General features: G+C 44.7%; 1 protein-coding gene and 1 non-coding gene across 2 annotated transcripts; both read right to left on the reverse strand.

Moving 5' to 3' along the window:
* Positions 1-494: 494 nt before the first annotated feature.
* Positions 495-27,260, reverse strand: ZNFX1 (zinc finger NFX1-type containing 1). Its single transcript, XM_045529244.1, has 14 exons — positions 27,091-27,260; positions 24,959-25,073; positions 20,734-22,542; positions 15,883-16,014; positions 14,413-14,561; positions 13,268-13,417; positions 11,970-12,084; positions 10,015-10,262; positions 8,391-8,530; positions 7,219-7,373; positions 6,321-6,466; positions 5,383-5,493; positions 4,972-5,067; positions 495-3,998 (listed from the first exon to the last, which is right to left on the reverse strand). The coding sequence occupies exons 2-14, from the start codon at positions 25,017-25,019 to the stop codon at positions 1,560-1,562; spliced, it is 5,751 nt and encodes a 1,916-aa protein (XP_045385200.1). The 5' UTR covers positions 25,020-25,073; positions 27,091-27,260; the 3' UTR covers positions 495-1,559.
* Positions 19,241-19,302, reverse strand: LOC123622938. Its single transcript, XR_006729677.1, has one exon. It is a non-coding gene; the product is annotated as a U7 small nuclear RNA (small nuclear RNA).
* Positions 27,261-27,616: the final 356 nt, after the last annotated feature.

Consider the following 27,616-nt stretch of genomic DNA (forward strand, 5'->3'; position numbering starts at 1 on the left):
CAAGGGATCCTCCTGCCTCAGCCTCCTAAGTGGTTGGGACTACAGGTACATGTCGCCACAGCCAGCTAATTTTTTTATATTAATATTTTGTAGAGACAGGATCTGCCTATGTTACTCACGTTGATCTCAAACTCCTGGGCTCAAGTGATCTTCCTTCCTCGGCCTCCCAAAGTGCCAGAATTACCAGCATAGCCACTGCACCCAGCCTGTGTATATTTTTTAAGGGGTATACATTGCACATGCGTAGATTATCTCTGGGAGGACTCATGAAGCTAACAGGATTGCCTCTGGGGAAGGAAACATCAACTATACCCTTTTGTACAAATCGAAAAAAATTTTTTTACCACAGGTAGAAATTGACTCACTAGCTAAATAAATAAAAAACCCATGCCACAAAAACAAAGAATGGTCTCATTGTAGGTAGCACCTGCTGTCCCCATCCTTGCTGTCTTCAGCTGCCTCAGCTTCTAAAAGTTGAGGACAGACATGGATCATGATTTTTCTCAATCGTCATTTTTATTAATTGGCTTTATAGGCTAAAGTGCATAGTAAAGACAAAAAAGGAAAAATGGCATACATAGGAAAGGAACTTTTTTCTCGCCAACATTAGAAAGGACCTGAGATACCTAAGTGTCTGTTCTAAGGAACACTGGACCAAGGGAACGCGCACACAGGCAGCAGGCCTGGGGCTGGCTTCTGGCTTGGGTCTGGGGCCTGCAGAAGCTGCTGGCATGCTAAACCTGCCCAGGCAAAAGCTGCGAGAGAGGGTGTTGGGATGAAGGATCACACTTGGGATAGGTGCTGCTGGTACTGAATGTGAGTTCAGCTCCATTCAGGGCCCAGGGGACCAGCACTGCTATTGAACCTTTTCTACGGCAGATAAAGAAACCTCCACCATCCCAAAGTGCAAGTCATAGGAAAGGGTACAGGGGTCACTCCTTAGTTAGCCTGGGCCTGCTGCATAAGCTCCCAGATGTGGGCAGTCCCACTTTCCCCTCTTTCATTGAGTATGTAACTGGGTCAGGGTGAGTTGGTAAAGTCTTTGTCTTATTACATGTCTCCTGGAAAGAGGGTGCCTGAGGAGGGCAGGAGGGATTTTTGTGCTCCTTGAAGGGATAAGCAGTTCATGAACAACTCCTCTGGGCCTGTTAGAATGAGAGTTAGCCTGCAAGTTAGGGCCTGGCGATTAGAATCAGTCAGCTTCACTGAGCTCACGCTCTGCCTGGGGGACACTGCAGAATACCTGACCAAGTAAGGACCCAGAGATAACACTAGGTGGCCCCAGGTGGAAACCCCAAACATGTTTCAGGGAGACTGTCCACTAACTTGCAGAAGAGAAAAAGGTGAGATCTGATAACTTTGCTCTCAGTTCTGGAGGTAAAGTGCTTACTCTAGCGCAGGGGTAAATCTAGAAACATGTGGGCAAGCCCTAAAAGTGGATCCTTAAATAGATGCTAATACTAAAGGACAATAATAAAAAACAAACCGGTTCCTTCATAAGGGAGCCGACCCCAGCCATATGGTGGCCAGGGCAAAAGGCAGCACTGTGCAGCATCTTCCTACATCATCCTCCGGATCTCCTCAAAATTCATCAGGTTGTTGGCCGTTTCAGACCAGGCAGCATGCTGGGCTCCATCCATCTCAGAAGCAAGCTGGTTGCTTCTTTCCAGAGTATGATGTGAGCCGCCGATCACCTCCTTACAGTCAGGACATGTTCCCCTCTCCATGGCTCCCCCGCAATCGCTAATCACATAGATATGGCCATTGGGGCACTTGAACCAGTGACCACGGGGATAACCCATGGCCTTGACAATCTGCACTCGCTCTTCCTCTGAGATGCCCAGGCCAGAGCACGGAAGGGTGGCTTTCAGAGCTTCCATCTTTTTCTGCACAAGCTGTTCATCCTCTTGGGTGAATTTACATGTTTTCTCAAGGATATTCCGGATACTAGAGACCTCTACTGCTAGGCTACCTGTCACCTTCCCCTGTGCCATCTTGCAGCGGGTGAGGAGGTTCACCAGGTATGTGAGTCTCTGGATTTCACTTTGGAGGTCACTCAGTTCCTGGCTGCTGAAGCTCAAGCGCTTCTTGGCCAGCCACACGTGGACTTGGTCTAGCCGAGTCCTCACTTTTTCTTGTTCTAAGACATGCACCTTTTTCAGGGACTCCAACAGGTTGGCCAGGTGATCATAGAAGCTGATATAATTCTCAACCAGGCCCAGGTCCTTCACTGACAGATTTTTCTGGGCCAGCTTCTCCTTTAGCATTAGGAAGTCTTCAGGAAGCAGCTGGTAGAGGAGACTCTTCCTCTCCAGCAGGGCCTTAAGCTGCTCCTGGCTGGTTGTGATTTCCCCCGCTGAGCCCTGGATCTTTTCCTTGATGATTTCAATCTCTTCCAGCCGCTGTTTTATGCTGGTTCCATACCTCAGGTTTTTGCGGATAGGCACCTGGCAGATAGGGCAGACTTTCAACTTGATGGCGATTTCGTCATCCTGATCATTCATGTAGCGGTCTAGGGCTTGCACCTCGAAGATGTGGCTGCAGTCTTCCAGCTGCACGAAGCGGGCATCAGGTTCATCCTCAGAGCCAAAGAAGATTTGGGTGACTTCATCCACGTGGCAGACACGGCATTTCTTGGGGCATGGCTCCCCGCAAAGACCAATGCAGGGGTGGCCGCAAGCCAGCAGCTTAGTACAAGGCACGTAGCATGGGGGTCTGTTGCAGGGCTCAAAGCAGAGTTTGGTGCACTGGTAGTGCTGGCAGCGCCAGACACAGGGTTCCACGCAGGGGCTGCACAGCTCCCCACACTTCTTCTTGCATTGGCTGTGGACACAGCGGTTCTGACAGGTCCGCTGGCAGGGTGGGCACTCGCCGATACATGGCTCCTGGCACTTGTGTGAGCAGATGAGCAGGCGCTTGCAGGGTTGCTGACAGCGCTCATGGAAGCGCCCTTCAAAGCAGCTGTTGCAGGAACCTGGGCAAGGATGCCCGCAGTCCAAGATGGTACCACATTTGGTAGTGCACTTGACTGGCAAACCATATGCTAGGTCTTCCACATTACCACATTTCACCTGCTGCCTATGCCCACACTTGAGTTTCACAGTGACCATTCTTGAACACAATCGCACACAATCCTCACCACATGGGTGGCTGCAATTGTGCCCACATCTCAGAACCTTGGGGCAAGGCTCTTGGCAGCAGAAATCTGATGCAGGCATGGAACAAGGGACCATTTGTTTATGCCCACACTGAGGAATGGTTTTGGGCACCTTCACCTGACAAGGCTGACACTCCTGGAAGCAAACAAGAGGGCACCGGTGCCCATCCTGGCAGATGACCTTCTGGCATGGTTTCATGCACTGAAACTCCTTGTGTGAAGAGTCATAAGGGTGGCAGGCACGGGTGCAGACGTGCCCACAACCCAGCCGGAACTCACAAGGGAGGCTGCAGCCACCTTCAGGCACTTTTTGGAAATCAGAAGCTTTGGATACTAAGGTGTGGGTATCAGGGTGGTTCTGGCAGCAGAGCCGGAGTGTGTGGCCTATCTGATTATTCTCTCTAAGCGTGTGGATGATCTTGCTCCACAAGGGCACCTTGGCCAGCATCTGCATGTTCCCGATGCAGTACATCCCCTTCTTGGCTCGGGACAAGGCCACGCAGATGCGGTTGGATATCTGGAGAAAACCCACCTTGCCTTCCTGGTTGCTCCGCACTAGCGAGAGGAGGATGATGTCATTCTCTTCCCCTTGGTATTTGTCCACGACATGGACCTTTATGCCAGCAAATGTCTTGGCAGGCATGAGTTTGCGCAGGCAGAAGAGCTGCCCAGTGTAGGTGGTGAGGATGGTGATCTGGGAAGGCAGGTATTCCTGGCACAGGAAATATTTGCATAGTTCCACCACAAAGCGAGCCTCGTGTTGGTTTTGATGGCTTTTGCCTTCTTGGATTTCCTGTTCAGGAAAGTTGTGTTCTATAAAGAAAAGGTTGGAAGACACCCCCTGAAAAGGAAAAGAACTGGCATGTTAGAAGGTTCACTCATGGCACTTGTTTTTTCTTCCTTTCTTCACATGCATCGGCCACTGCTCCAGAGACAGCTTGGAAGGTTTTTTTGTACCCTCCACATCACTGTCTTGAATTCTGAAGTTAGTCACCATATGCTTTATTTTGAGGCCATGGAAAATTATGAAATGGATAAAGAATTTATGTCTATTTTAGTTTTTAAGATACTTGTTAATATTTTAAAAAGCTGTCCACAATTCAAACATTATAGCCAAGGGAACAAGCAGCTGCTATGATGACTGAAGTTGATGGCATAGCAGCTAACTCACTGAGCAGTGAGCACTGTGCTGACTGCTTTACATACATTACCTCCTTCAAGAAGTCATGCAGTGAGGCATGAGGCATTATTCTTGTGGTTCAGAAGACCTTGACATTCAGAATTCTTATATAACTTCTAAAGGTTACACAGTTACTAAGTGGCAGAGCTGGGATTCAGAAACCTAGGTCTGTATTCTCAATCTCTATACTACCCCTCTTCCCAATAACCAGCTTTTTAAAAAGCTGGCTCTATTCCCTTTTTTTTTTTTTCCTTTTTTTTTGAGACAGAGTCTCACTCTGTTGCCCAGGCTAGAGTGCCGTGGCGTCAGCCTAGCTCACAGCAACCTCAAATTCCTGGGCTCAAGCGATCCTCCTGCCTCAGCCTCCCAAGTAGCTGGGACTACAGGCATGCGCCACCATGCCCAGCTAATTTTCTTTTTAGTAGAGACGGGGTCTCACTCTTACTCAGGCTGGTCTCGAACTCCTGAGCTCAAACGATCCACCCGCCTTGGCCTCCCAGAGTGGCAGGATTACAGGTGTGAGCCACCGTGCCCAGCCTCTATTCCCTTCTGAAAGCCTTTTTGCATCTTGAGGAAAATACAGCCTTCTAGGTTGCTGACACTATCAAAGAAAAATCAGGTAGGACAGACTCACCTTAATTGTCTCATACTTAAGAACAGAAGGATGATTCTCCAGATCCTGGTAAATGTGGGGGGTCAAGAGGCGGGCAATTTCAGGGCGCATGCGGTGCTGAAACAACACATGTACGTCATTAGGAACATGAGCAGAGGACAAATGGACAATTTCTCTAAAGACTAGGTTGCTGGTAGAAAATCTAGGGCAGTCACATTTGAAAAGAATAATTGGGAGAAAAGCATAATGTAAACAGCTTCAACAAAAATTCAACAAAATACTATGGTATTTTAAAACAGAAAACAGTAAGTGTGACAATCATTTCATGACTAAACCCGTTTTATTTTTATGAGACCTCTCTTGCTGGCAGTTGACAGGTTCCCAGGAGCCTTTTCCTGGGCATTTGGAAATAACAGAGGCCCAGCTTCTCACCTGGTAATTCAGCCGGACAAAGGGAATGTTCACTTTCACTAGCCGTTCAAAAAGGGACACCTCAAGGTTGAAGTTCTTGGCCAGATCATACACGTTGGCACTGGGGCGCAGCTAAGAGGAGAAACATGGCTGAGGATTCTCTATTGGAAACGTATTTTAACCATCCATCCATCCATCCAACCAACCATCTGTCCATCCATCCATGTAGCAAATGTTTCTGAAGTGCCTTCTCAGTGCCAAGCACTATTCTAGGTGCTGACAGGTTAAGGATTAATAGTGACAAGAGTTAAGGATTAATAGAACTAAGGGGGATGCGACAGAGTGTCTGAAATTGGGTTGTGTTTTTTAGCTAGGCCTCTCTGAACAGTGACATCTGAGTAGACACCAGTATGGGGGGAGTTACCAGTTATTCAGTCATTGGACAAGCCAGTCCTGGGCGGGTAGGAACACCGTGAACAAATGAGATGAAGTCAGAGAAACAGGCTGAAATCTGATCACATCACCCTTTGTAGGCCACTGTAAGAAGCTTGATTTTTATATTAAGTGCAATGGGAAACCACTGGAGAGTTTTAAGCTGGGAAGTGACATGATCTGATCTACCTTTTTTTTTTTTTTACTTTTTGGCTCTGTTATGCAGAGTGGATCAGAGGGCAGCGAAAATGGAAGCAGGGAGACTGAGGCACATGCTGTTGTAACAGCCCACTTAAGAGGCTACAGTGACTAGGAAAATAGCAGAGGGAATGGGTGAAATAGATGATGCTATCTCTAAAATACACTCCAAATCTAACAGCACCCGTTCTTAGATTGAACGTGGTTGAGGGAAAGGAATCATAAAAAGCCACTAACAAGCTTGAGGACTACTGAAGCAGAGAGGCTAGGGTCTTTTTTCTGATCCCACCCCCTAAAGCCAGCCCCTCTTCCCAGGGCTCCTGATTTACCTGCTGGTGGTCCCCAATCAGAATGAGGTGCTGGCAAGCTTTGCTCAACGTGGCAATGGTGTGAGCTTCAAGGACTTCGGCAGCTTCTTCCACTATGACAATCCGAGGCTCCACCTTCTGTAGGATCTGGCGGTATTTGGCAGCACCTCAAGTCAGAAAAGAAGAGGGAGGTCCTCTGAGCTTAGGCACAGGACCCACAGGGCCACTGGTTCTCCATGAGTCCTGCCCCCCCCCTTTTTTGAGATAGAGTCTCACTCTCTTGCCTGAGCTAGAGTGCCGTGGCATCAGCCTAGCTCACAGCAACCTCAAACTCCTGGGCTCAAGCGATCCTCCTGCCTCAGTCTCCCGAGTAGCTGGGACTACAGGGATGCGCCACCACGCCCGGCTAATTTTTCTATATATATACTTTTTAACTGTCCATATAATTTATTTCTATTTTTAGTAGAGACAGGGTCTTGCTCTTGCTCAGGCTGGTCTCGAACTCCTGAGTTCAAACAATCCACCCGCCTCGGCCTCCCAGAGCGCTAGGATTACAGGCGTGAGCCACCGCGCCTGGTCGGGAGTCCCCTTTTGTACCTTTCCTGAACCTGGGTCAGTGACAACTGAGTCCTTATATTTGTCCAGGGCTGTGGTGGTCATCAAGTGAGAGAATGAGTGCTGGGTGGTCTCTAGAGCATCATACCCACATGGGTCATTGTTGGAGTTTCAAACTCAGCAAAGCCAAGTGGGTGAATTTCACCAAGAGTTTCCAAAATATGGATTGCTTTCAATAGCTTTTCATGGTATTTTCCTCTAACCTACTAAAGATGCTTCTATTTACTGTCCTAGATAATCTATCAGAATCTTGGCACCACAGTGAACTTGGTTGGAACAGGTAAATTTCCCTGCACTCTCTTACCTGTGGTTGTCATTCCTACAACCTGGGCATCTTTAAGGATGTGTAGGTCTTCCTGGAGTCTCAGCTCAGCCAGTCTCTCTGCTGATGTGCGGTATTGGTGTTCATAGTTGAGGATTTTCCGGCGGGTATCGGCCTGGTACATCTGTAGCCACAGCCTGGAGAATGGGAAGAACCAGGGAAAGGAAGACATGTGCTCTTTGAGAAGGTGGAGGAACCCCCTTTAGTGTGCCCAGTGTATGAAGTTAAACCCTGAACCCCTGAGGAGCTCACAGGTCACAGTAACGGTGGGGAAGGAGAAGGGAGACCCAGATAGACAGAGACTCAAAAGTCCAAAATGCCCAAAAAACAAATATGCAAAGTAGTCAAGAGCTAAGGAAGGGAATGGGATAAAGAGCAAAGGTTGACTATTGGGAAAAGAGTAAGACTTCAAAAGCTTCAGGAAGAATTTCTCATTAACTTTTTCCTGTACCATCCCTGTCTGAGTCCCCTCCCCTTGCCTAATTCTCCACAGAGTACGTTTCACAAGTAAAACAGATAATGTCACTACTCTGCTGCAAAACCTTCCAATGGCTTCCTACTGCTTTTAGGTAAAATCCATGCTCCTCACCTCAGCCATGTGAGGCCCTGCCCAGTCTGGCCCCTGCTCCCATCTCCTCTGACCTCACGGGCCACCTCTCTTTGCGCCACGGCTGAGCTGGCTGCCTTCTTTCAGTTTCTCAGACAGCCAGGCTCCCTCCCATCTCGGCCTTTAGCTATGTGGTCCCCTCAACCTCCATCTGCTCCCCCTTTCCACTGGCCTTGAGGATACCTGCTCATCCTTCCCATGATGCCTCCAAGGCCACTTTCCTGGGTAACAGACTAGCTTAGTGCCCACATAATATGCTTAGTACTCTGCTCTTTTCTTTCTTAGTGTTTATGCCCATTTGTAGCTTTTTATCTGTGGAATTATGTGACTCATTTATCTCCTTGGATGACTCTTAGCACCAGGAAGGTAAAGCAAGTGTCTCTTGTAACCATGGCTGCATCCCTGGCACTCAGCTCAGTGGTGGTGCTCAACCAGTTAACATTACTAAAGGTGTGGGAAGTGGGGAGGGGGTGTTCTGAGAACAGAAAAGGAACTCCTGTGGAAATTACAGGGGCTGGCTGGGCTGGCTGGGCATGGGGCACAGTACCTATAAAGCTGCCAGCGAGAATTGAGGTCCAGCTGCCAGACATCCTGGATCTCATCAGCCTCAGCCTTGGTCATGGCGTTCAGTTTACGAAGCTCATCCTTTACTTTATTCTTCATTTTCTTTTTCTGTTTGCGCTGGATCTGTAGACATCAATAGCAGGCAAGGTGCCATCTGAGCAGAGGCAGGCCTAGTTCTATGCCCAAGGTGGGGGCCACAGCACATAAGAAAAGAGGCTGCCATGCCTGATGAACTTCAAGTGTCTCATTGTCCCAACAGCTATTCCATTGCAGAGTGGTTACACAGGGCTCTGGAGCCAGTTTGCCTGGGTTCAGAGCCACACACTACCTCTTTATGTTGTGGGATCTAAAGCAAGTTACTTAACCTCTATGTCCCTCAGCATCTCCTTCTATAAATGGGAATAATAACAGTACCTCTTCATAGGATTGTTGGCTTTACTGAAGGAGTAAATACATGGAAAGCACAATAGTGCTGGTGCTAGTTATCATTAAACATCTTTTGACCACAGTCTGTTTCTCATTCCTAGAATGTATGTGTCATGAAAGTAGTCGGGGTGGGTCTCCCCTGTTGAATGCTGTACTACCAGTGTCTAACAACTGATGCTGAGCACAGGACTTGCCACAGGGCCTGCTATGGTGGTCCTAATGCCATCATATCAACACAGTACCTTCAACAGTGCCAGAGTGAAAGGCACTATTTATGAGAAATGCTCTCTCCTGGCTCTGTCACTGAGTCTGAGGCCATGAACCTTTAGAAGGGTTGGTATATGAGACAGATTTCACCAGATTAAAGACTTTCCCCTCCTTCAAAACCAAACAAACCCACCCCTCCTGATGCCACATGGCAGAGGGATGTCTAGTCCATGCTTCTAGCGATTGAGATCATGACTCTGCCCACATGTAGTGATGCTGAACTGAACTAGATCAGGTGCAAAACCAGCAGTCAGGTGAAAACTGTATCCAAAGTTGCCCTTGAAAGTTGCTAAATTGCCAGTGAGGTTTACAAAGTGTTATTTTGAGTATCTAGTCCTCTATCATCATAGTAACACATGGCACGGTAAATTGTGAGGACAACTGGGTTTAGTATCAAATTCCAGGGTGAATGAAGGATGAGTATTCCGTCCAGCCTGGAGGGTTTGCTTCATTGTTTTACTTTAATCCTCTAAAATCTTAATGTACATTCACAGACTTATTTGAAGTAAAGAAGATAACACCCCTGAAGGCACAAAGCGCTGAGACCGTTAAATGTTTGACCCAACTCATATGTGTTACAGTCTTCTAAAAGTTCTAGAGAAGCAGTTGGCTACCTGCTTCCTGCCTTTCTAAGTTGACATTTCTTGCCAAGGCCCCTCTGAAGAGCTGTAGTTTTTATATCCTGGGGAATCAGACTCATCTTATACTGGGGGGTAGGTTGTAATATGGGTATATTAGCTAATTGTGAGAAGGAAGTGAATATATTGTATTAGAAGTGGGGGGAAACTGAAGTGGTCAGAATACTCTCAGGCCTCTTTCAACAGAGTCTAACCCACAACCACCTGGCAATAATAAGTGAACTCCAGTTTCCCATTCCATTGGGGCTTTCAAGGGCCCCAAGGAAGTGAATTTACCTTCCACTCTCCTTCAGCTTGCTCCTGTCCAGCTTCTGTCCCGGGGCCATAGTGGTCTAGCCTCAAGGCCAGAAGCATTTTAGCCAACTCCTGGTCTGCCCCATTCTCTTCCTTCTTCCGACGCCTCGGCCTCACCACCTCTTCCTCCTCAATCACCCGGTCTGCTTGAATCAGGTCGGCCTCCTCTGCGATCTCTATCAGTGAAGCCTCCTCCTCTCCATCTTCCTCCTCCTCCCCTTCTGCCTGGGCTAAGAAAGGAAAACAGGCAGGACAGAGATGGAGACTCTTGAAGCTAAGGGATGGAAGAGGGCACCTATAAGAGCTCAGATGCATAAAGACATTCCCAAGGGTTTAAGTAGTTACTTCTGGGAAAGAAAACTGGGAGGAATGAGAGGAGAAGGAACATTTAGGTTTCTTTAAATACTTTTTGTTGCATGTGTTACATTTAAAAAATCATATGAATGTATGCCTTTTAAAGAAAAGTTTTAATTGTATCAAATACACAAAGGAGAATATACAATTTAAAGGATAAAAAAAATACATAAAATCAATATCCAGGTACCTTCTACTCAATTTAAGAATTAAAACTAGGCTGGCTGTGGTGGCTCATGCCTGGATTCCTAGCACTCCTGGAGGCCGAGGTGGGAGAATTGCTTGAGCTCAGGACTTCACGACCAGCCTGAGCAAGAGCAAGAGCAAGACCTCATCTCTACTAAAAACAGAAAAATCAGCCGGGCATCGCGGCGCATGCCTATAGTCCTGGCTACTTGGGAGGCTGAGGCAGGATGATTACTTGAGCCCAGGAGTTGGAGGTTGCAGTGAGCTATGATGATGGCATTGCTACACTCTACCCAGGGTGACAGAGCAAGGCTCTGTCTCAAAAAAAAAAGAAAGAAGAAAAATTACTAAATTTTTTTGAAGGCCTTTGTGGGCCCTTCCAATCTGAATTTTATATTACTTATTTCCCCTTTTAAAAGAAAATAATGTTACCACATACGTTCTACGTATCTCTAAATAACATATTGTCTAGTGTATATATTTTTCTGTAACTTGCCTTCCTCATTCAGTATGTTTTTGAGATTCATAGATGTTGCTCTATATGCTGTGATTCATTCTTTTTCACTACTGTACAGTATTTCATTATCTGAGTAGACTGAAATTGATCCATCCATTGTAGATGGATCAATGCTGATGGACATTTGATTTTTTTCTATTCTCCTGCTATCATAAAGTGGTTGTACCAATTTAAATATCACCACTAGAAATGTATCAGAGTTCCCACTGCTCTACATTCTCATCAACATGGGATTATATTAAATTTTAAAGTTTTTGTCAATCTAGTGGGCATGTAATAGTATCTCATTGTGGGTTTTTTTTTTTTTTTTTTGAGACAGAGTCTCACTCTGTTGCCCAGGCTAGAGTGCTATGACGTCAGCCTAGCTCACAGCAACCTCAAACTCCTGGGCTCAAGCAATCCTCCTGCCTCAGCCTCCCAAGTAGCTGGGACTACGGGCATGTGCCACCATGCCCAGCTAATTTTTTCTATATACATTTTTAGTTGTCCATATAATTTCTTTCTATTTTTAGTAGAGATGGGGTCTCGCTCTTGCTCAGGCTGGTCTTGAACTCCTGAGCTCAAACGATCCACCCGCCTTGGCCTCCCAGAGTGGTAGGATTACAGGTGTGAGCCACTGCACCGGTCTCATCTCATTATGGTTTTAATTCCCCTAGTTTCTAATGAGCGCTTTTCATATGTCTACTGAACAGTAGGATTTCCTATTTTGTGATGTGCCTATTAAGTCTTTTTTCTGTTTTCCTTGTGTTAAGCTATTTGTCTTTCTCTGGTTGATTCATAGCTCTTTATGTATTCTGGGCATTACACTTAAGTCCTGCTGTTCTGGTCTTTACCATATTCTACCTTAAGATGTGATTCTAGGAAGACACGCATTTCTTACCTGTATTCTCAGGTCCTGCTGGAGGAACATTTTGGGTAAAAGAACCAACGCCAAGACCAAGCCACTCCAACATCATGGAATGCTTCCAACGCTGGGAAGAAACCCATTCACTATCCTGAGGAAGGAAGAATTATCATTCATGAGGATTCTATGACAACCAATGTGAAGGCAGGGTCTCTCTAAACGATCAAAAATTCAGAGGTTGCAAACTGGCATCCATTGGGCAACTGGAACATTTAACATGACTTGACAGAATTTTAAAAATTATTAAGTTTCTAGCCTCTCTTGACAAAATCAGGAGCTATGGCAACAATGAGCCATTCCATTAGTGAATGGCAACAAATGGCTGGAGCTGGGTTGCTGCCACCCCTCTTCCAGTTTGCCATACTCCTTTCTACTTCCTAATGTTTCACATCTAGGCTGCTTCACTTATTTATAGGACCTGATTGACCTCTCTAAGCTTTTGGGTTTGTAACCCTGGAAATCACCAACCCAATAACAGAACTACCATTTCACTGGGTCCCTGGCCAGCCACTTTACAGAGATTGTCTCAGTTACTTCTTACAATATCCTCTGGAGGCAGGCATTATTATCCTTATGTGACTGCTGGGGATCACACTGGCCCAAGTCACACAGTCTGCATGACTGAGGTCTAACTCCCAACCTAACCTCTCTTTCTTCTTTTTGAGATGGGGGGTCTCGCTATTATCCCTCAGGTGATCGAACTCCAGGCCTCAAGTGATCCTCCCACCTCAGCCTCCTGAGTAGCTGGGACTATAGGCTACAGCCACTATGCCCAGCTCCCAAGCTCTCTATATGTGCTAGGTTGCCTCTGGTTATAATTTTGTTTATTTCACTTAACAAACACTAATAGCACACTGGTTAAATCAAGAAGTTTACAAATATTAGCTTACTTATACAAATAATCATATAAGAATTAAGCTAATTTGTAAGAAGGTACCATTTTGTAAGTCAGATTTATAAATATTGGCAATTGCATATGGTTCCACTTAATTCTTATTATCTCCACTTTAATAAAGAGGAAGCAGGTACAGAAAAATAAGATAACTTGCCCAGAGTAACACCAGGACTCAAATCCTGCCATCTAATTCCAGAGTCTTATTTCAGTACACTCAGCTTCCTCTCATCATGAAAGGGAACTTTTCACATTGTAGCACCCTCAGTTTACTAAATAACTAAAGCTTTGGATGGCTGTTTCTGCTGGAGGCTCCCCCCTAGTCCTGAGGCAAGGGAGATATTTATGTCCCCCAGGATGACCCCTACCTGCATCCCCCTACCTGCATCGGTCCATTCATGAGGCTTTCCCAATGCTGGGGGGAGATGTACTTCTCCAGGAACTGTTCCCGTAGGACTCCGCGCATGGTGCACTCCAAGGTCCGGGCCCCTTCGTGAAGATCTTGCTCTGACTCCTTCATTTGTGTCACAATCTGCCAAGAATAGAGGGGAAGAAATGATGAGGAAATGCCGTTATCCCCCAAACTCAGACCCTGCCTTGAGGGAAAACAAAGCTAAGACAGGAACAGTGAGAACGGAGAATAAATAAATAGATCAGTCAACAAAGCAATTTCCCAAGGCACATTATTGTGGTCTTGAAACCAAAAGATTAGTATCCAAAATGTCTAAAAAGACTCCCACCAATCAGTAAGAAAAGGAAACAACACGGGTTGAGTATCCCTTATCCAAAATGCTTGAGACCAGAAGTGTTTCAGATTTTGGATTTTTTTGATTTTGGAATATTTGCATTTATACTTGCTGGGTGAGAGTTCCAAGTCTGAAAATCCAAAATCTGAAATGCTCCAATAGCCTTTCTTTTGAACACCATGCTGGTGCTCAAGAAATTTTAGGTTTTAGAGCATTTTGGATGCTAAACATGTACAACAGAAAAATAGGCCAAGGATACTGTGGCAGAGACTTCAAGCCTCATAGTATCTGTTCTTTTTTAAAAAAATCAGGGTCTTGCGCTTTTGTGCAGGTTGGAGTGCAATTGCATAATCATAGCTCACTGCAGCCTCAGACTCCTGGGCTCAAGCGATTCTCCCGCCTCAGCCTCCTGAATAGCTGGAACTACAGACATGCACTACCATGCCTGGCTTCTCTCTTTTCTTTAGTATTTAAAACTCAGATTTTTGGCTGGGCACATTTCCTTGACAATGGGCTGTAATCAGAAGTGCTGTGGGTGGTTTGGGGGAAGGAGCTTAAGGTCCTGGCAGGGGTGGGGAGGGGCACTGTGCCCTTCTTTGTCTTTTCTCCAGCTTGGATTGTTATGGCAAAGGTCACGCCAAGGGACCAGCAGAATGGAATGCTGAAAGGAACCTGTGTTCTTCAGAGCTTTGAGGAACCTCCATATCTACACTGGGCTGCCTACCCAGAAAGTCACTATCTTGTTTAGGTCCCCTTGAGATATTCCAGAGCTGGGACTCACACTCATGTAGGCCCTTCGGAGGTGCATGGGGAGGTTGCGGCGGAACTCCCGCTTGTTCCTCAGCTCCCTCAAGGTAAACTGCTTCAGGACTTCACTGTTGCTCCTTCCACCCACCCGCACGATGCTGGTCTTCTGACACTTGTAGATGCCTGCGGAGTAAAGTGGAGTATGGTAGGGTTGAGAGGAGCTATGCTGGGTTCTCTCAGATGAAAGCCATGTGTGTTTGGGATCTTGTCTCAGCTGGTCCCTTAGGGAACAAACTTGTGCCTACAAGAAATGTATCCCATTAATGAACGAGAAGGCCCCAGAGAAGATGTGACCTGCAGAGCAGTAAAGCACAGTGCTTAAGAGCACTGGCTTTGGAATCAGACAATAGGGGACCCAAATCTTGGCTCTACCACTTACTGCTGTGTAAACCTGGGGCAAGTTACGTGAGTCTTAGTTTCTCTGTGATTTGGAGACAACAATATCTTCCTTACAGGGCTATAGTCTGGATAAAGGAAAGAATATCTTTACATCTCTTAGCTAGGGCCCAGCACAAAGCAAGTGTAATTTTAAGCATTCTTCACTCAGCAGATATGCCAATTGCTTATATGTTCCAGGGATGTTCCAAGTTCTGAAGATGTAGCAGTAAAAACACAGACTCAGTTCCTGATTTGTTCCCATGTCTTACAGTCTAGCAGAGAAGATACTCATTAAACAACTTATTACAACAGTGAAAGTGTAGTAAGTACTGTAGGTACATGATGCCATCAGTGGATAGCAGGGGACCTTACCTAATCTGGGTGGTGTGGGTTGGGGATCTGTTCTTGAGGATCTAATATTTAAACTGAGACTCTAAGAATAAAGAAGATTTATCTAGGTGAAAGGGGGTGTAGAAGAATGGAAAATAATTATTTTAAGCAAAATGAAAAGCACGTATTTATTTATTCATTAATGCAATTAGCATTGGAGTGCCTAGTATGTGCCAGGATCTGTGAATACAGCAAGAAAAGGACCAGCCCTTATGGTGTTTATCATCTAGAGTAGAGACACATAAAACAGACTATAAAAAAAGAAAAACCACAAAAGGAGACTTAACTGTGTTTGGAGCAATAGGGAAAGTCCACCTGAAGAAGAGAGATTTAAGGTGAGACTGGAAAAATGAGTTGGAACCAGCCAGGCTGGATGAGCTCAAGATGAAGAGAAAGGGAGAGGGAAACAAGTACATTCCAGGCAGGGAACAGCACCAGCCAAGAGAGAAGCTAGAGGAATTCAAGGACTAAAGATAACCAGTGTTGCTGGAATTAGGGAGAACAAAGTAAGAAATAGGAGATGTAGTTCAGAGTCTGGCTGGGACAGATCACACACAGCCTTGCAGATCATGATAAGGATGTGGACTTTATTCAAAGACCAGTAGAAAGTTACTAAAGTTGCAATGGTTCAACTATAAACATCTTGCTAGAGAACAATTTTGCCTACAGACATTACCTTCTAGAAACTGGTCCAAAGCGTGATTCGTATAACACACAACCAAGATGGGGAACTTCTGGGGGCTAATTTGCCAAACAGACTCGTTGGTTAGGAGGGCCTGAACAATTTTTAAACCCACATAGGTTTTGCCTAGAAAATAAGAAAAAAGGAGTTAAAAAAAATTTAGAAACTTTCTAAAAGGAGTAATTAATTACTTAGAGCAAAATCATTTAAAAAAAATGTTAAAGGAAATACATTGAGATGGTTTAAGACACAAGAAACACAAATGGGCATATTGTGAAAAGTCCTCCTTGCACATCTGCCAACCAGTGATACCAGTTTCTTGTATAACTTCCCAGAGAGAGTCTTTCTATGCATATATAAACAAATACAAACATATATTCTTTTTCTAGCCTTCTCCTTTTATTTTTTTTTGAGACAGAGTCTTGCTGTGTTGCCCGGGCTAGAGTGAGTGCCATGGCGTCAGCCTAGCTCACAGCAACCTCAAACTCCTGGGCTCAAGCAATCCTACTGCCTCAGCCTCCCGAGTAGCTGGGACTACAGGCATGCGCCACAATGCCCAGCTAATTTTTTTCTATATATATATTTTAGTTGACCAGATAATTTCTTTCTATTTTTAGTAGAGACGGGGGGGGGGGGGGGGGGGGGTGTCTCGCTCTTGCTGAGGCTGGTCTCGAACTCCTGACCTCGAGCAATCCACCCGCCTTGGCCTCCCAGAGTGCTAGGATTATAGGCGTGAGCCACCGCGCCCGGCCCTCTTTTTGAGATACAAATAGTAGCAGACTATTTTCCCTGTTCTACATCTTGCTTTGTTTTTTTCACTTAATGTTATTTCGGAGGTAGTTCTCTATCTGTACATGAAAGAAAATCCCCTCTCTCTCTCATCTTTTTTTTTTTTTTACAGCTGTAGGTATTTTTCAGTCACTTCCCTACTAATCTACTGATGACACATATGTTTTTTTTCCAATCTTATGGGGCAACTTCTTTAGAAATGCTTTTCATATACCACGGTGGACTTGCCTTTGTGATAGGAAGCGAAAACTCTTAGAAATCAACATTGGAGTTAGAGTTATCAGTTCTTTAGTAACTGGCCATTAATTAATTAATTAGGCTACAAACTGCTAAATTCTAACATTATGTCAGGCTGAGTACAATAACCACTGTCCTCAAAAAACCCAAAGTTAAGTGAGGTAGTGATACAAGAAAATCAGATTTCAGAAGAGCATGATAAGTAATAATTTCTTCCTTTTGTTTTTTTTCTTCAAGTAATATTTATTGAGTGCCTGCCAGGCGTCAGACACTGGGATAGGTGCAAGAGATACAACAGACATGGTTCTTTATTCTCCCCTCCTGGACCTTACAGACTTGTAGAGGAGAAAGATAATTAATCACACAAACAAATATAAAATCATAAATGTGATAAATGAGAAATATATGGATCAAGAAAACATATAACTGTGATTCTGGCCTAGTCAATGGGAGAGGCTTTCCTGGGGAAGTGACAATTAAGCAAGAGTGGGCAAGAGGGAATGGAGAGGACTGGTTGGGAGACTCCTGCCGTCTTCGGAGTGAAGATCAAGGCCTGGCTCCAGCAATGGAGAGCAGATAAACAGGTAGACTGGGGAGAAGTTTCAGAGATAAAATTGATTGGAACCTGGTAATAATTTGGCAGGGATGGGGAGTGGGGAGTGAGCAGAAAAGAATAACTCCTAGGTTTCTAGTTTGGAGGACTGGATGAGATAAGGATCTCAGTAGGAAAGAGAAATCTTTTTTTTTTTTTTTGAGACAGAGTCTTGCTCTGTTGCCTGGGCTAGAGTGCTGTGGCATCAGCCTAGCTCACAGCAACCTCAAACTCCTGGCCTTAAGCAATCCTTCTGCCTCAGCCTCCCAAGTAGCTGGGACTACAGGCATGTGCCACCATGCCCGGCTAATTTTTTCTATATATTTTTAGTTGTCTAGCTAATTTCTTTCTATATTTAGTAGAGACAGGGTCTCGCTCTTGTTTGGGCTCTCAAACTCCTGAGCTCAAACGATTCTCCTGCTTTGGCTTCCCAGAGTGCTAGGATTACAGGCATGAGCGACCGCACCAGGCCAAGAAATTTTTTTAATTCAATATTTACTCTATCCCGTCCCATTGCTTACTTCCCCTTACAGTAAAATACTTTTTGGAATTTCCACCCCAAAATGATCCCCTTTACTACTTTCGCCCATACTCACAGGTAGGCGTGTGTATCTTACAACAGTATGAAATGATTATTAAACTTGGAATTAGAGTCCTCATTCAAGTGCTAACATTACTGGAAATTATTTGTAATATGCATATTTGAATATACAAAAAACTCCTACAAATCAATAACAAGAAGAAATTCACCAGAAATACAAGCAAAGAATATGACAGGAGCAGAAATATAAATAGCTACTAAACACAAGAAAGGATGTCTAATCTCATTTTTAATTCAACAAATACAAAGTAACCACTGTGATACACACTGCCAGGGGACAATTTGGCAATATCTATTAAAATTACAAATGTATATCTCCTTGACCCAATTAGGAAATTCTCTCCTGGATATATTCTGTTTGTGTGTGAAATGACTCACACACAAAAGGCTATTCAATAAACTACTGATTGTAACAGTAAATATTCCCACAGAGAATTGGTTAAATAGACTGTGATCTACCCACACAATGGAATATTATGCAGTCACAAACAAGAGTAAAACAATATATGTATTAATACGAAAGGATCTCCAAGATATTTTATAGGGGAGCAAAGCAATGTGCAGAGTAGTGTTTAGAGCACAGCAGGTTTAAAGAAAGTGGAAGTAATAAATGTAAGTATGCATTTGTTTGAATATTCAGAGCATATCTCTGGAGGGATACACAGGAATATGATAACATTGTTTGCTTTAGGGAAGGGAACTAACTAGGATGGTGGGAGGAGGGAGATAAGGACCTTTAAAAAAAAAATGGGCAGCTGCAGTAGCTCACGCCTGTAATCCTAGCACTCTGGGAGGCCAAGGCAGGAGAATCGCTTGAGCTCAGGAGTTTGAGACCAGCCCAAGCAAGAGTGAGACCTTGTCTCTACTAAAAATAGAAAGAAATTAGCTAGACAACTAAAAATATATAGAAAAAATTAGCTGGGCATGGTGGTGCATGCCTGTAATTCCAGCTACTCGGGAGGCTGAGGCAGAAGGATTGCTTGAGCCCAGGAGTTTGAGGTTGCTGTGAGCTAGGCTGACACCACGGCACTCTAGCCTGGGCAACAGAGTGAGACTCTGTCTCAAAACAAACAAACAAATAAAAATGAACCATTATTTATTTATTTATTTAAGAAAATTTTTTTTTTGGGGGGGGGGGTCTTCCCGTGAGGACTGGAAAACCTACTAGACAAATTCTAAAAGAGCTATAACACTATTTATTAAAACATAAAATTAATAATGAACCAAAAATTTTAACCTCTCAGATCAGCAAAAATTAAAAAGACTAATACCATACAACAATGCTGGAAGAGATGTAAGGAAATAGGAACACTAAGTCATTCTTGGTGGGAGTATAAGCTGGTACATTCCCCTCATTCCCTTTAAAGCCCTCAAAATATCACTTTAAATCATGCATATTTTTCCATGATATGGGTGTTGCTTATCAGAAAGAACTTTTCTATTTGTAAGGCTGGTGGCAGGCATCCCTCCCTTCCCTAATGAAAAAAGAAAAAGCCCCTCCTATTCCTCAATACCCGCCCTAAAACTAAAACAAAAAAATTCCTCACTCTTCCCTCGGAAACTATCCCTCCAGAAAAACTCCCATCCCCCAACCCTAAAAACATATATAAGCCCACACAGACTTCTGGGGGGACGACTTATCTGGTCTCACTCCATAGGTCCCGTAAAGCTCGCCCAGGTCTCTCTCTTGGGACTTGTTACCCCCACCCAAAAATGTCCCAATAAAGCCTCTTTACTTATCCCTTTTAACTCTGCTCATCTTTCTTTCTCTGGCGCTGGCCAATCCAAAAAAACCTTACATTTAGTGCCAAAACCAGAAAAGATACTTTGACTTTAAACTGCGCTGCCCCTCCCATGGATTCCGTTCTTAAAACCTTACACTATTCTGTTACATAAAGTTTTTTTTTGAGACAGGGTCTTGCTCTGTCACCTGGGCTAGAGTACAATGGCGTCATCATAGCTCACTACAACCTCAACCCCTGGGCTCAAGTGATCCTCCTGCCTCAGTCTCCCTAGTAGTAGCTGGGACTACAGGTGTGTACCACCACGCTTGGCTAATTTTTAAAATTTTTTTGTGGAAATGGGGTCTCGCTATGTTGCTCAGGCTGGCCTCAAACTTCTGGGCTCAAGCAATCCTCCTGCCTCAACCTTCCAAAGTATTAGAATTACCGGTGTGAGCCACCTCACTCAGCCTAGTATTAATAAAATAGTATTAATAATGGTTTCTACTTTCTACTTCACAGGGTTGTTGTGAGGATGCAATGAGTTAACATACATAAAGCAGGTAAACAGTGCTTAGCACATAGGTATTATATATTTGATACTATTTAATTGAAAATAATATGAAATTCAACAAATTAATATATCCTTTGGTGAAGCACAGATAATGCATCTCCCTAAATTTGACCTCTAGCAGTCTTTTCTAATCTTGTGATTTTGGTTTACTACTATGCATGCCAATGGGTCCCCACTGGAAAATCACTATAAGCAGCTACTTTATAAACAACTTTTATGCCCATTTCAGGGAAATGTTTCTAAATGAGACATTCTAGAAACCTCAGGTCAAACCTCCTTTGCCTATCTCATAGGGCAGATGTCATGGGCTCTGAAAAATTTTCTGTCTTACCTGTTCCGGGAGGTCCTTGAATAATTGCCAGTTCCCTTGTGAGAGCAAACTGCAAGGCTTCCATCTGGGAGTCATCCAGCTTCAGGGCTTCTTTTGAGGGCCACTGGCTAGGGTCTAAGACATTAATCCCAGAACGTCTCAAGCCCTCAGGATTCCTCAGAGATTCCCCAGTGGCTGAGGGATTCTCTATTAAGGGAGCAAAATCATATCTGCCCCCCCTTAACAAATACCTTGGCTCCTCCACATGAGAGTCACACTCTACAATGTTCCTCTGAAAGGGGACATCTTCCTCCTGGATCTCCTGGAGTCCTTCCAGGACATGCCTGTAGGCCTCGAAGTATGCAGTTGTCTCCACCATGAGGAAAGAGTCAGAGGGCTGGACCTCTGCTAGCAGCTGTTGGCTCTGTTCATTGAAGCAGAGCTGGACAATTCCTCGGCAGAGATCTTCCTGCTCCCGGTTAGACACAGTGGCAAAAAGAAATGTCTCAAAGTTGTCCTTAGACATGCACACCAAGGACCCATACAGCAATCGCTTGGAATTCTGCCAGCGAACAAACTTCAGTGGTTTTGTGTCAAACTGCACCTTGTAGACAATGCCTGATGATGAACACATGGGGGTGATAATCCTGGTATCAAAGTAGATTCGGATGTCATCAAACTTTCTCTTCCTCAGGTATTGGTCTTCAAAGCTTTGGAGAAGTTCCAAAATGCCTTCCCGCAGGGGTCTGACAAAATCTTCTCGCAGGAGTCGAAAGTGGGTATCCAAATAGATAGCAGTGCTGTCATATTTTCCAGAAATGATGTTGGGGCGAAGGAAGGGCCTCTCATCCAAGTGCACTTCATTGTAGGTAGGGTAAATGGGCATGGTCCGGTAGCTCTCAACATGGTTTTCTGCCTCAGGCTGCACTAGGGTATAGGTATCCACTTTCAAAGTGCCCTCTCGCCTCTTTTCCTGTAGATGTTCAATGATGGTCTGCACCTTTTCCAGGTTCTTCTCTGTCTCCTCTTCTATGTCAACGCCAGAGGCTCTCAAAGCATTAAGAGAAGCTGGCAGGAGGGAAATGAGCATGGAAGTTTCCTGCACAGAGCTGGCGGGGAAGACACTTACGAGGTCCTGGAGGAGAGAGATGATGTTGCTTATGTGTTCTGGATACTGGTTTCGAATGTCAAGGATGGGTTCAGTGATCATCCCTACTACATAAGCTGGCAGACAGACTTTGAGGAATCTGGAGTTCTTCAATATGCCCAGTACATGGAGAACGCTCTGCCGGTCCATTTTGGAACTGCAAGCCTTCCGAAGAACCTGGCAGATGAGTTCAAGGAAGTTGGGTTTCATGGAAGAGTGAGACAGGAGCTCTTTCAGCCCTAAACTTGTGGCAAGTGTGATGACCACCTCAGAGGGGTCTTTCTGCAGAAGACTTTCTAGAAACTTGTAGCCCAGTTTCTTCACCTGCTGTGACTGTTCTGCAGGCTTTTGGTGGGGGGTCCGCCATTGCTGAAAGTTTTCACTGGACCATGGTGGTCTGTGGTTCCTATCCTCCTGGTTGCCATTTCTCCGCCTGGCATCATTCTCCTGATCATGTCTTTGGCCTCTAGCTTCGTCACTGTCATGTCCCTCCTGGTTCCTCCTTCCCTGATGTGGGTTCCTGCCCATGGCCCTAAATCTTTCTTCTCTTTGCCGATAAAGAGCAGGATGGTTGTTGGTCCTAGGATGCCTTCCGGGATGGTTGGCTCCTCCTCTGAGAGCATTGGCTGGTGGGTTATTGGCCTGATTTCTAGCTCTTGGTGGTAATTCTCCAACCACAGGCCCTAAACACAAATGGAATACTGGGTAAGCACAGGAGTCAAGGGGCAAGGAAACCCTGTTGGATAGCAATGAACATGCTCTACTTTTCCAAAACAAGTAAGGAACTCAGGTTTTATTTGGAAAGAAAAATTCCTACCAAGTTGTATAATAAATGAAAGATAATTATTGTTGCTGTATAGATTATGAAAGCACTTTTTCCAAAGGATGCAAAAGAGAAAAGGAATGAACATTTATTCAGTGCTTAATATATGTTAGAGAATGAATACATATAGTATTTCATTTAATCCTCACAATCTGGGACTTAAGTATCAGAGGGTTGAAAAGATTAGCTCTTTGCTTGTAATCTCTTGCCAATACCAAACAATAGTCAGAACATGAGTTCCAGGGCCAAACAGACCTGGTTCAAATCCTGGTTTGGTCACTTCCTCACTGTATAACCCTGGCCATGTTGCATAATTTCTCTAAGTTTCAGTTTCTGGGTTTTTGTAAAGATGACATGTTTACAAAATGCTTAGTATAGTACCTGACACACAAAAAACTCTCAGCAAATGTTAGTTATTACTTAGTAGCAGTAATAATAATCTTTTATTGGGAATACCCTATTGATTCTAAGGGAGCCACTGGTTCTACCACTAAACAATTATAACAGGCAATAGAGACATCAAGTGGAACAAAATCACAAAGGGAAATACTACCTAAACTTTGCCTAGCATCAGCAAATGAAGTCTGAATTGGAAAGGGAAAGGTAAGACTTTCTTTACCAAGATGTTTTTGAGCTAATTAATAGACTGAAGGAAATTGGAAAATGAAACTTAAGTTTTGTTTCAGGAAACTGAAAAATGAAACTCAAGCTTTCTTCCTTTCTAGAGCACGAGTTCATCCAAACAGTACTTATCAATTACCAACCCTCAAACAGGAAGTGGGTGTGGGAGGTGAGTGGTAAGGAGAACACACCCAGTACACACAGGAAAGCTAACATCACTCTGTGGATGAAGCCAAACTCATCTTCCCTGATCTGCCAACCATTTCATAAATGACTTTGCCCAACATATCTGAAGTTCAGTTTTTTCACTTTCCTTTTCGCTAAAACCGATTCTGCTGACTCAAAAGAATGATGTGGAGATTTTAAAAACAAGTAAGACTGTATACAATGATTTAATGATTTAGAATGTTATGAAAGCTTCACATGCACATTATATTTGAGATGATCATACCCATTTCATGAGGTTAGATGCTAAACCCATTTATGTACATTTTTTTTGTTTTGTACTTTGTACAGAAATTTTAATGTGACAACATAAAGGAATACTTTGTAAACTATAAATGCTGTATAACTGAACTCTAAATTTTTATAATTGTTACTTTCACATTTACTTTTCAAACTCCTAAAATATCAGAAGTTCTACTTTTAATATTTTGGTCTGATTAGAAGACTTTATATTTTCAAATAATGGAAAATTGTATTGTTTCCCATTCTTTCAACATTCACATAGCTCATAAAATAAAATCCCACGGTTCTTCCTCATTTGTTCCATAGCTAAAACTCAGAAGACATGTTGTAAACTTAAGGAAAGCAGGAAAGCATTTGGTTGTTTTGTTTTAGCAAGTTCTGAGCACACAGAACAATTCCTTTAGTCAAGTGATGCTCTTGGAACTAACTTTGCTTTGATGCCTAGGACTCAAGACCTGTACTTTCCAATAGCCACTAGCCACATGTGTCTGTTAAGCATGTGAAATGTGGCTAGTTTGAATTAAGATGTATAAAACACACATGGGATTTTGAAGACTAATACCAAAGAAAGTTAAATAACCCATTAAAATTTTTTTATGTTGATAATATCTTAAAATGATAATACTTGAGTATTTGGGAGAAAGAAAAATATTATTAAAATTATTGAAGTATTATGATAATGAAATAAATTCAATTATAATAAAATAATATTTTGGTTATACTATGTTAAATAAGACGTGAAAGTATTAAATTTTTAAAATTAGTATTAAATTAAAAAATAACATGTTTCTTTTTACTTTTTATTTTTGACCATCTGGGTGCAGACGGGTAGAGGCCGAAAAAGGTGTCTACCTCTTTTTACTTTTTAAAATGATGTTACTAGAAAATAAAAAAATTGTTTTTGGTTTATATTATGTTTCTATTGGATAGTGCTGTTCTACACCAAGAGTTATTTCCATTTCTGAAACCCTATTACTATTTTTGCAAAAGTAACTATACCCATTCATCAGCTCTCTTAGGGAAAGTGGAGGTCTGTCTGTTTTTCAGAGTCATTCATACTATAGCTAAGGAATTCTCTACTTGAGAGATGCAGGCAATATGAGGTTGGCCTGCTCATTCATACAGAACCTAATTTTCTTCTCATATTACTAGAATTTCCTTCTCATTAGGTAGGAAACCTTGCTTACCTCTGTGATTGGTATGAGAATTCCTGGGTCTGGCCTCCAGATGAGGTCTTCTTTCCTCCATGTCTGAGTCACCTGAATTTCTCCGTGTTCACGTTACTTTCAGTTATCTGGAAAACTGCACAGATTCAGAGTTATCAGTGCCCTTGAAACACAGCATCTAGCAGCAAAAACCCAAACACCATCAAGCCAGCGCTTTCTGCCTCTATTAACATTTTAACAATCTGTTAACTAAGAGTTAAATGCAGATTTTAATCAAGAGCACAAGTGCTCAACTCTGTGAATGTCCAGTTGTGACACAAAACATTAAATTCACAATTTTGGGTGATTTTCCCCAAGGGTGAAATTCCCCTTCCCTTTACCCTTGCACTTTCTTGGGGAAGAGGGAATGTCACCAATTCTCATTCACAACTACTGTTCGGTTTATGCCTTTAGCCAAGGTACTTAATTGGTTGCTAGGTTTCATTTTCCTCTCTTATAAAGCAGACAAATACTGTTGTCAGGGCAAAAAGGAGTACATTTTTGTTAACCCCAAACCATGTACTCACCACTCTATCTGGCATTTATATTCCACGGTACTCTATAGTTTGCAGTATTCTATAGTTTATAAATAATTAGTGAGCAGCTATCACTTATCCTACTCTTTGGAGCGGAGCCAAATGATTAAGCCCTCCACTCTACTGAATTAAGAGAAAGAAATTACATGTTTCAATAACCGGGAGGCTTGGCATCTGCGAGGTGCTGTTTTCTCTGGATCAGCTAGAAATCACCAATTCTTTCTTTCTCCTCTTTCTTCTATCTTGATGATTTTTGACACTGGTCCTATAAGAGGAAGAGGAAGCCCCTTTAAGGGAACTTCTCAATCCAACTCATAAACATCATGTGGCCTAGGGCTAGCGAAAAAGTAGGTGACTCAGAGTCCTCAGCAAACTGGATTTTTTAAACTGTCTTCACTTTTTAAAATATTCATACTTGGAAACTGTGAATAGATTTGGCATTATATGAGGGGTAGCTTTTATCCTCATCAGAAAAAGGAGTCCCTTTCCTTCCCTTTGGGAATATTTCTGGTGAGTCTCTTCCTTCATCTTATCAAACCCAGCTCTCATGGCCCAGGTTCAATATTTAGAGTTTGGGGTTTTAAAAAATTCTCTGAGGGTAAAATTCCTTCTTCCTCTTGTTGAAAGATACTAAAATAGAAACCTAGAAATTTCCTGGGATAAAAGAAATGGAAGAAAAAAAAAAGAAATGTTAGAAAGAAAAGGCAAGAAGGAAAGGAAGGGAGTATAGGAACAGGAAATGCTGTGATAAAAACAGACTAAAGTGTTTTTTTTTTTGGGGGGGGGAGGAATCAAGGCCTAAAGGGCAGGAAGAAGAAAATCAGTGATGGTCAAGCTGGCACAGGGGTCAGGATTAGAGGAGAATGGTAGTTACCAGGGTAGGATGACAGAGGTGGAGGCAAGAGGTCAGAAGAGCTGGGTTGGGGGGGTCTTCAGGGTCCTGGAGGAGGCGGGGGCACACCTGTTCCTGAGGGAAGTATTATGGGGTCAAGGGAGAGCAGAGCCAGGCTGTTGTGGTGCCTTGTGAAGGAAGGTGCCATCCTCAGGCTGAGGCGGCGGACTCGGGGGACAACTGGAGAGGTATGGGGGCCTCGGAAAGCAGAGGGTGGGGCGCAGTTCATCGGGGGGGGCACTCGAGTAGGGATGGGGCAGCACCTGGGGCGCTGAGGATGTTTTGTGGAAGATGGGGCATGAATGAGGTGATAGGAGGCGAGGCCAGAGAGAGACGAGGGGTGGCTGTAGCAGCAGGGGGCGGCAGAAGACAGGGGTGGGGGACAGGGGACCGAGATGGTGAGGCCAGGGGCAGAAGCGGGTGACCGGGGCGCCGGGATGGGCAGACGCCGTGACAGGTGCTGGGCGAGCTGAGGGGATGGGGGACGCTAAAGAGAGTACTGGGGCTCCGAGGGGGGTGAAAGGAACGCCAGAGGCTGCGGGGATGAAAGGGGCGCTGGGGAGAAGGGCCAGGGGCTCCGAGGGCGTGAAGGGAGCGCCGGGGCTCTGTGCACGGGCAGGAGCGCGGGCAGTGGCGGGGCGGCGCGGGGCAGGGGCGGGTGCGGGGCCGGGGCGGTGGCCACTCACCTGGCTCCGGCGCGTCCACTCCCCGCCGCCGGCTGGTGCTGGGGCTCTCGGCCGGGACAGGTCGGCGACCCCGCCCGTTGCCGCGCACTTTCGGTTTCCTTTCCCTGCAAGCCCTGGGCGGGGCGAAGAGCCGGGCGGGAGGCCAGAGGGGTGGTGAAGGGAGGAGGAGGAGGAGGAGGAAGAGGAGGAGAAGGAGCAGGCGGGGGTTTCGGGGCGGCTGGCGGGGGGCCGGGTCCAGGCACGGCCGACACCTCCGCCCTCAGGGCGGGCGTTGCCTTAGCTCCCCCCAGCGGCGTGGCCTGCGGGCTCGAGCGAGCGCGGCCGAGAGGAGGGGACGGCGGCGGGCGGGTTAAATGCGCCCAAGGCCGCCGCAGGCCTCAGCCGGCCCCGGAGGAGGGCGGACCCGGCGGGCCGCTTGGCGCGTGTGAAGCGCGACATGGCGGCGAGGCCGACGAGCCTGGGTGGCCTCCTGTGTACAGGGAATGGGGCAGGGCTTGACGCGGCCTTGACAACCATTAGAGCGCCC

This window comes from Lemur catta, chromosome 17 (genome assembly GCF_020740605.2).
Source record: "Lemur catta isolate mLemCat1 chromosome 17, mLemCat1.pri, whole genome shotgun sequence".
NCBI lineage: Eukaryota > Metazoa > Chordata > Mammalia > Primates > Lemuridae > Lemur > Lemur catta.

Excerpts from the sequence above, each read along its gene's own strand:
- ZNFX1 (XM_045529244.1), bottom strand. The coding sequence starts at position 25,019 with ATGGAGGAAAGAAGACCTCATCTGGAGGCCAGACCCAGGAATTCTCAT. Across the intron at positions 7,374-8,390 it reads TCTCGCTGGCAGCTTTATAG|GCTGTGGCTACAGATGTACC; the intron begins GTACTGTGCCCC and ends CCCATTCTCCAG. Across the intron at positions 5,494-6,320 it reads TGATTGGGGACCACCAGCAG|CTGCGCCCCAGTGCCAACGT; the intron begins GTAAATCAGGAG and ends TTCTCCTCTTAG.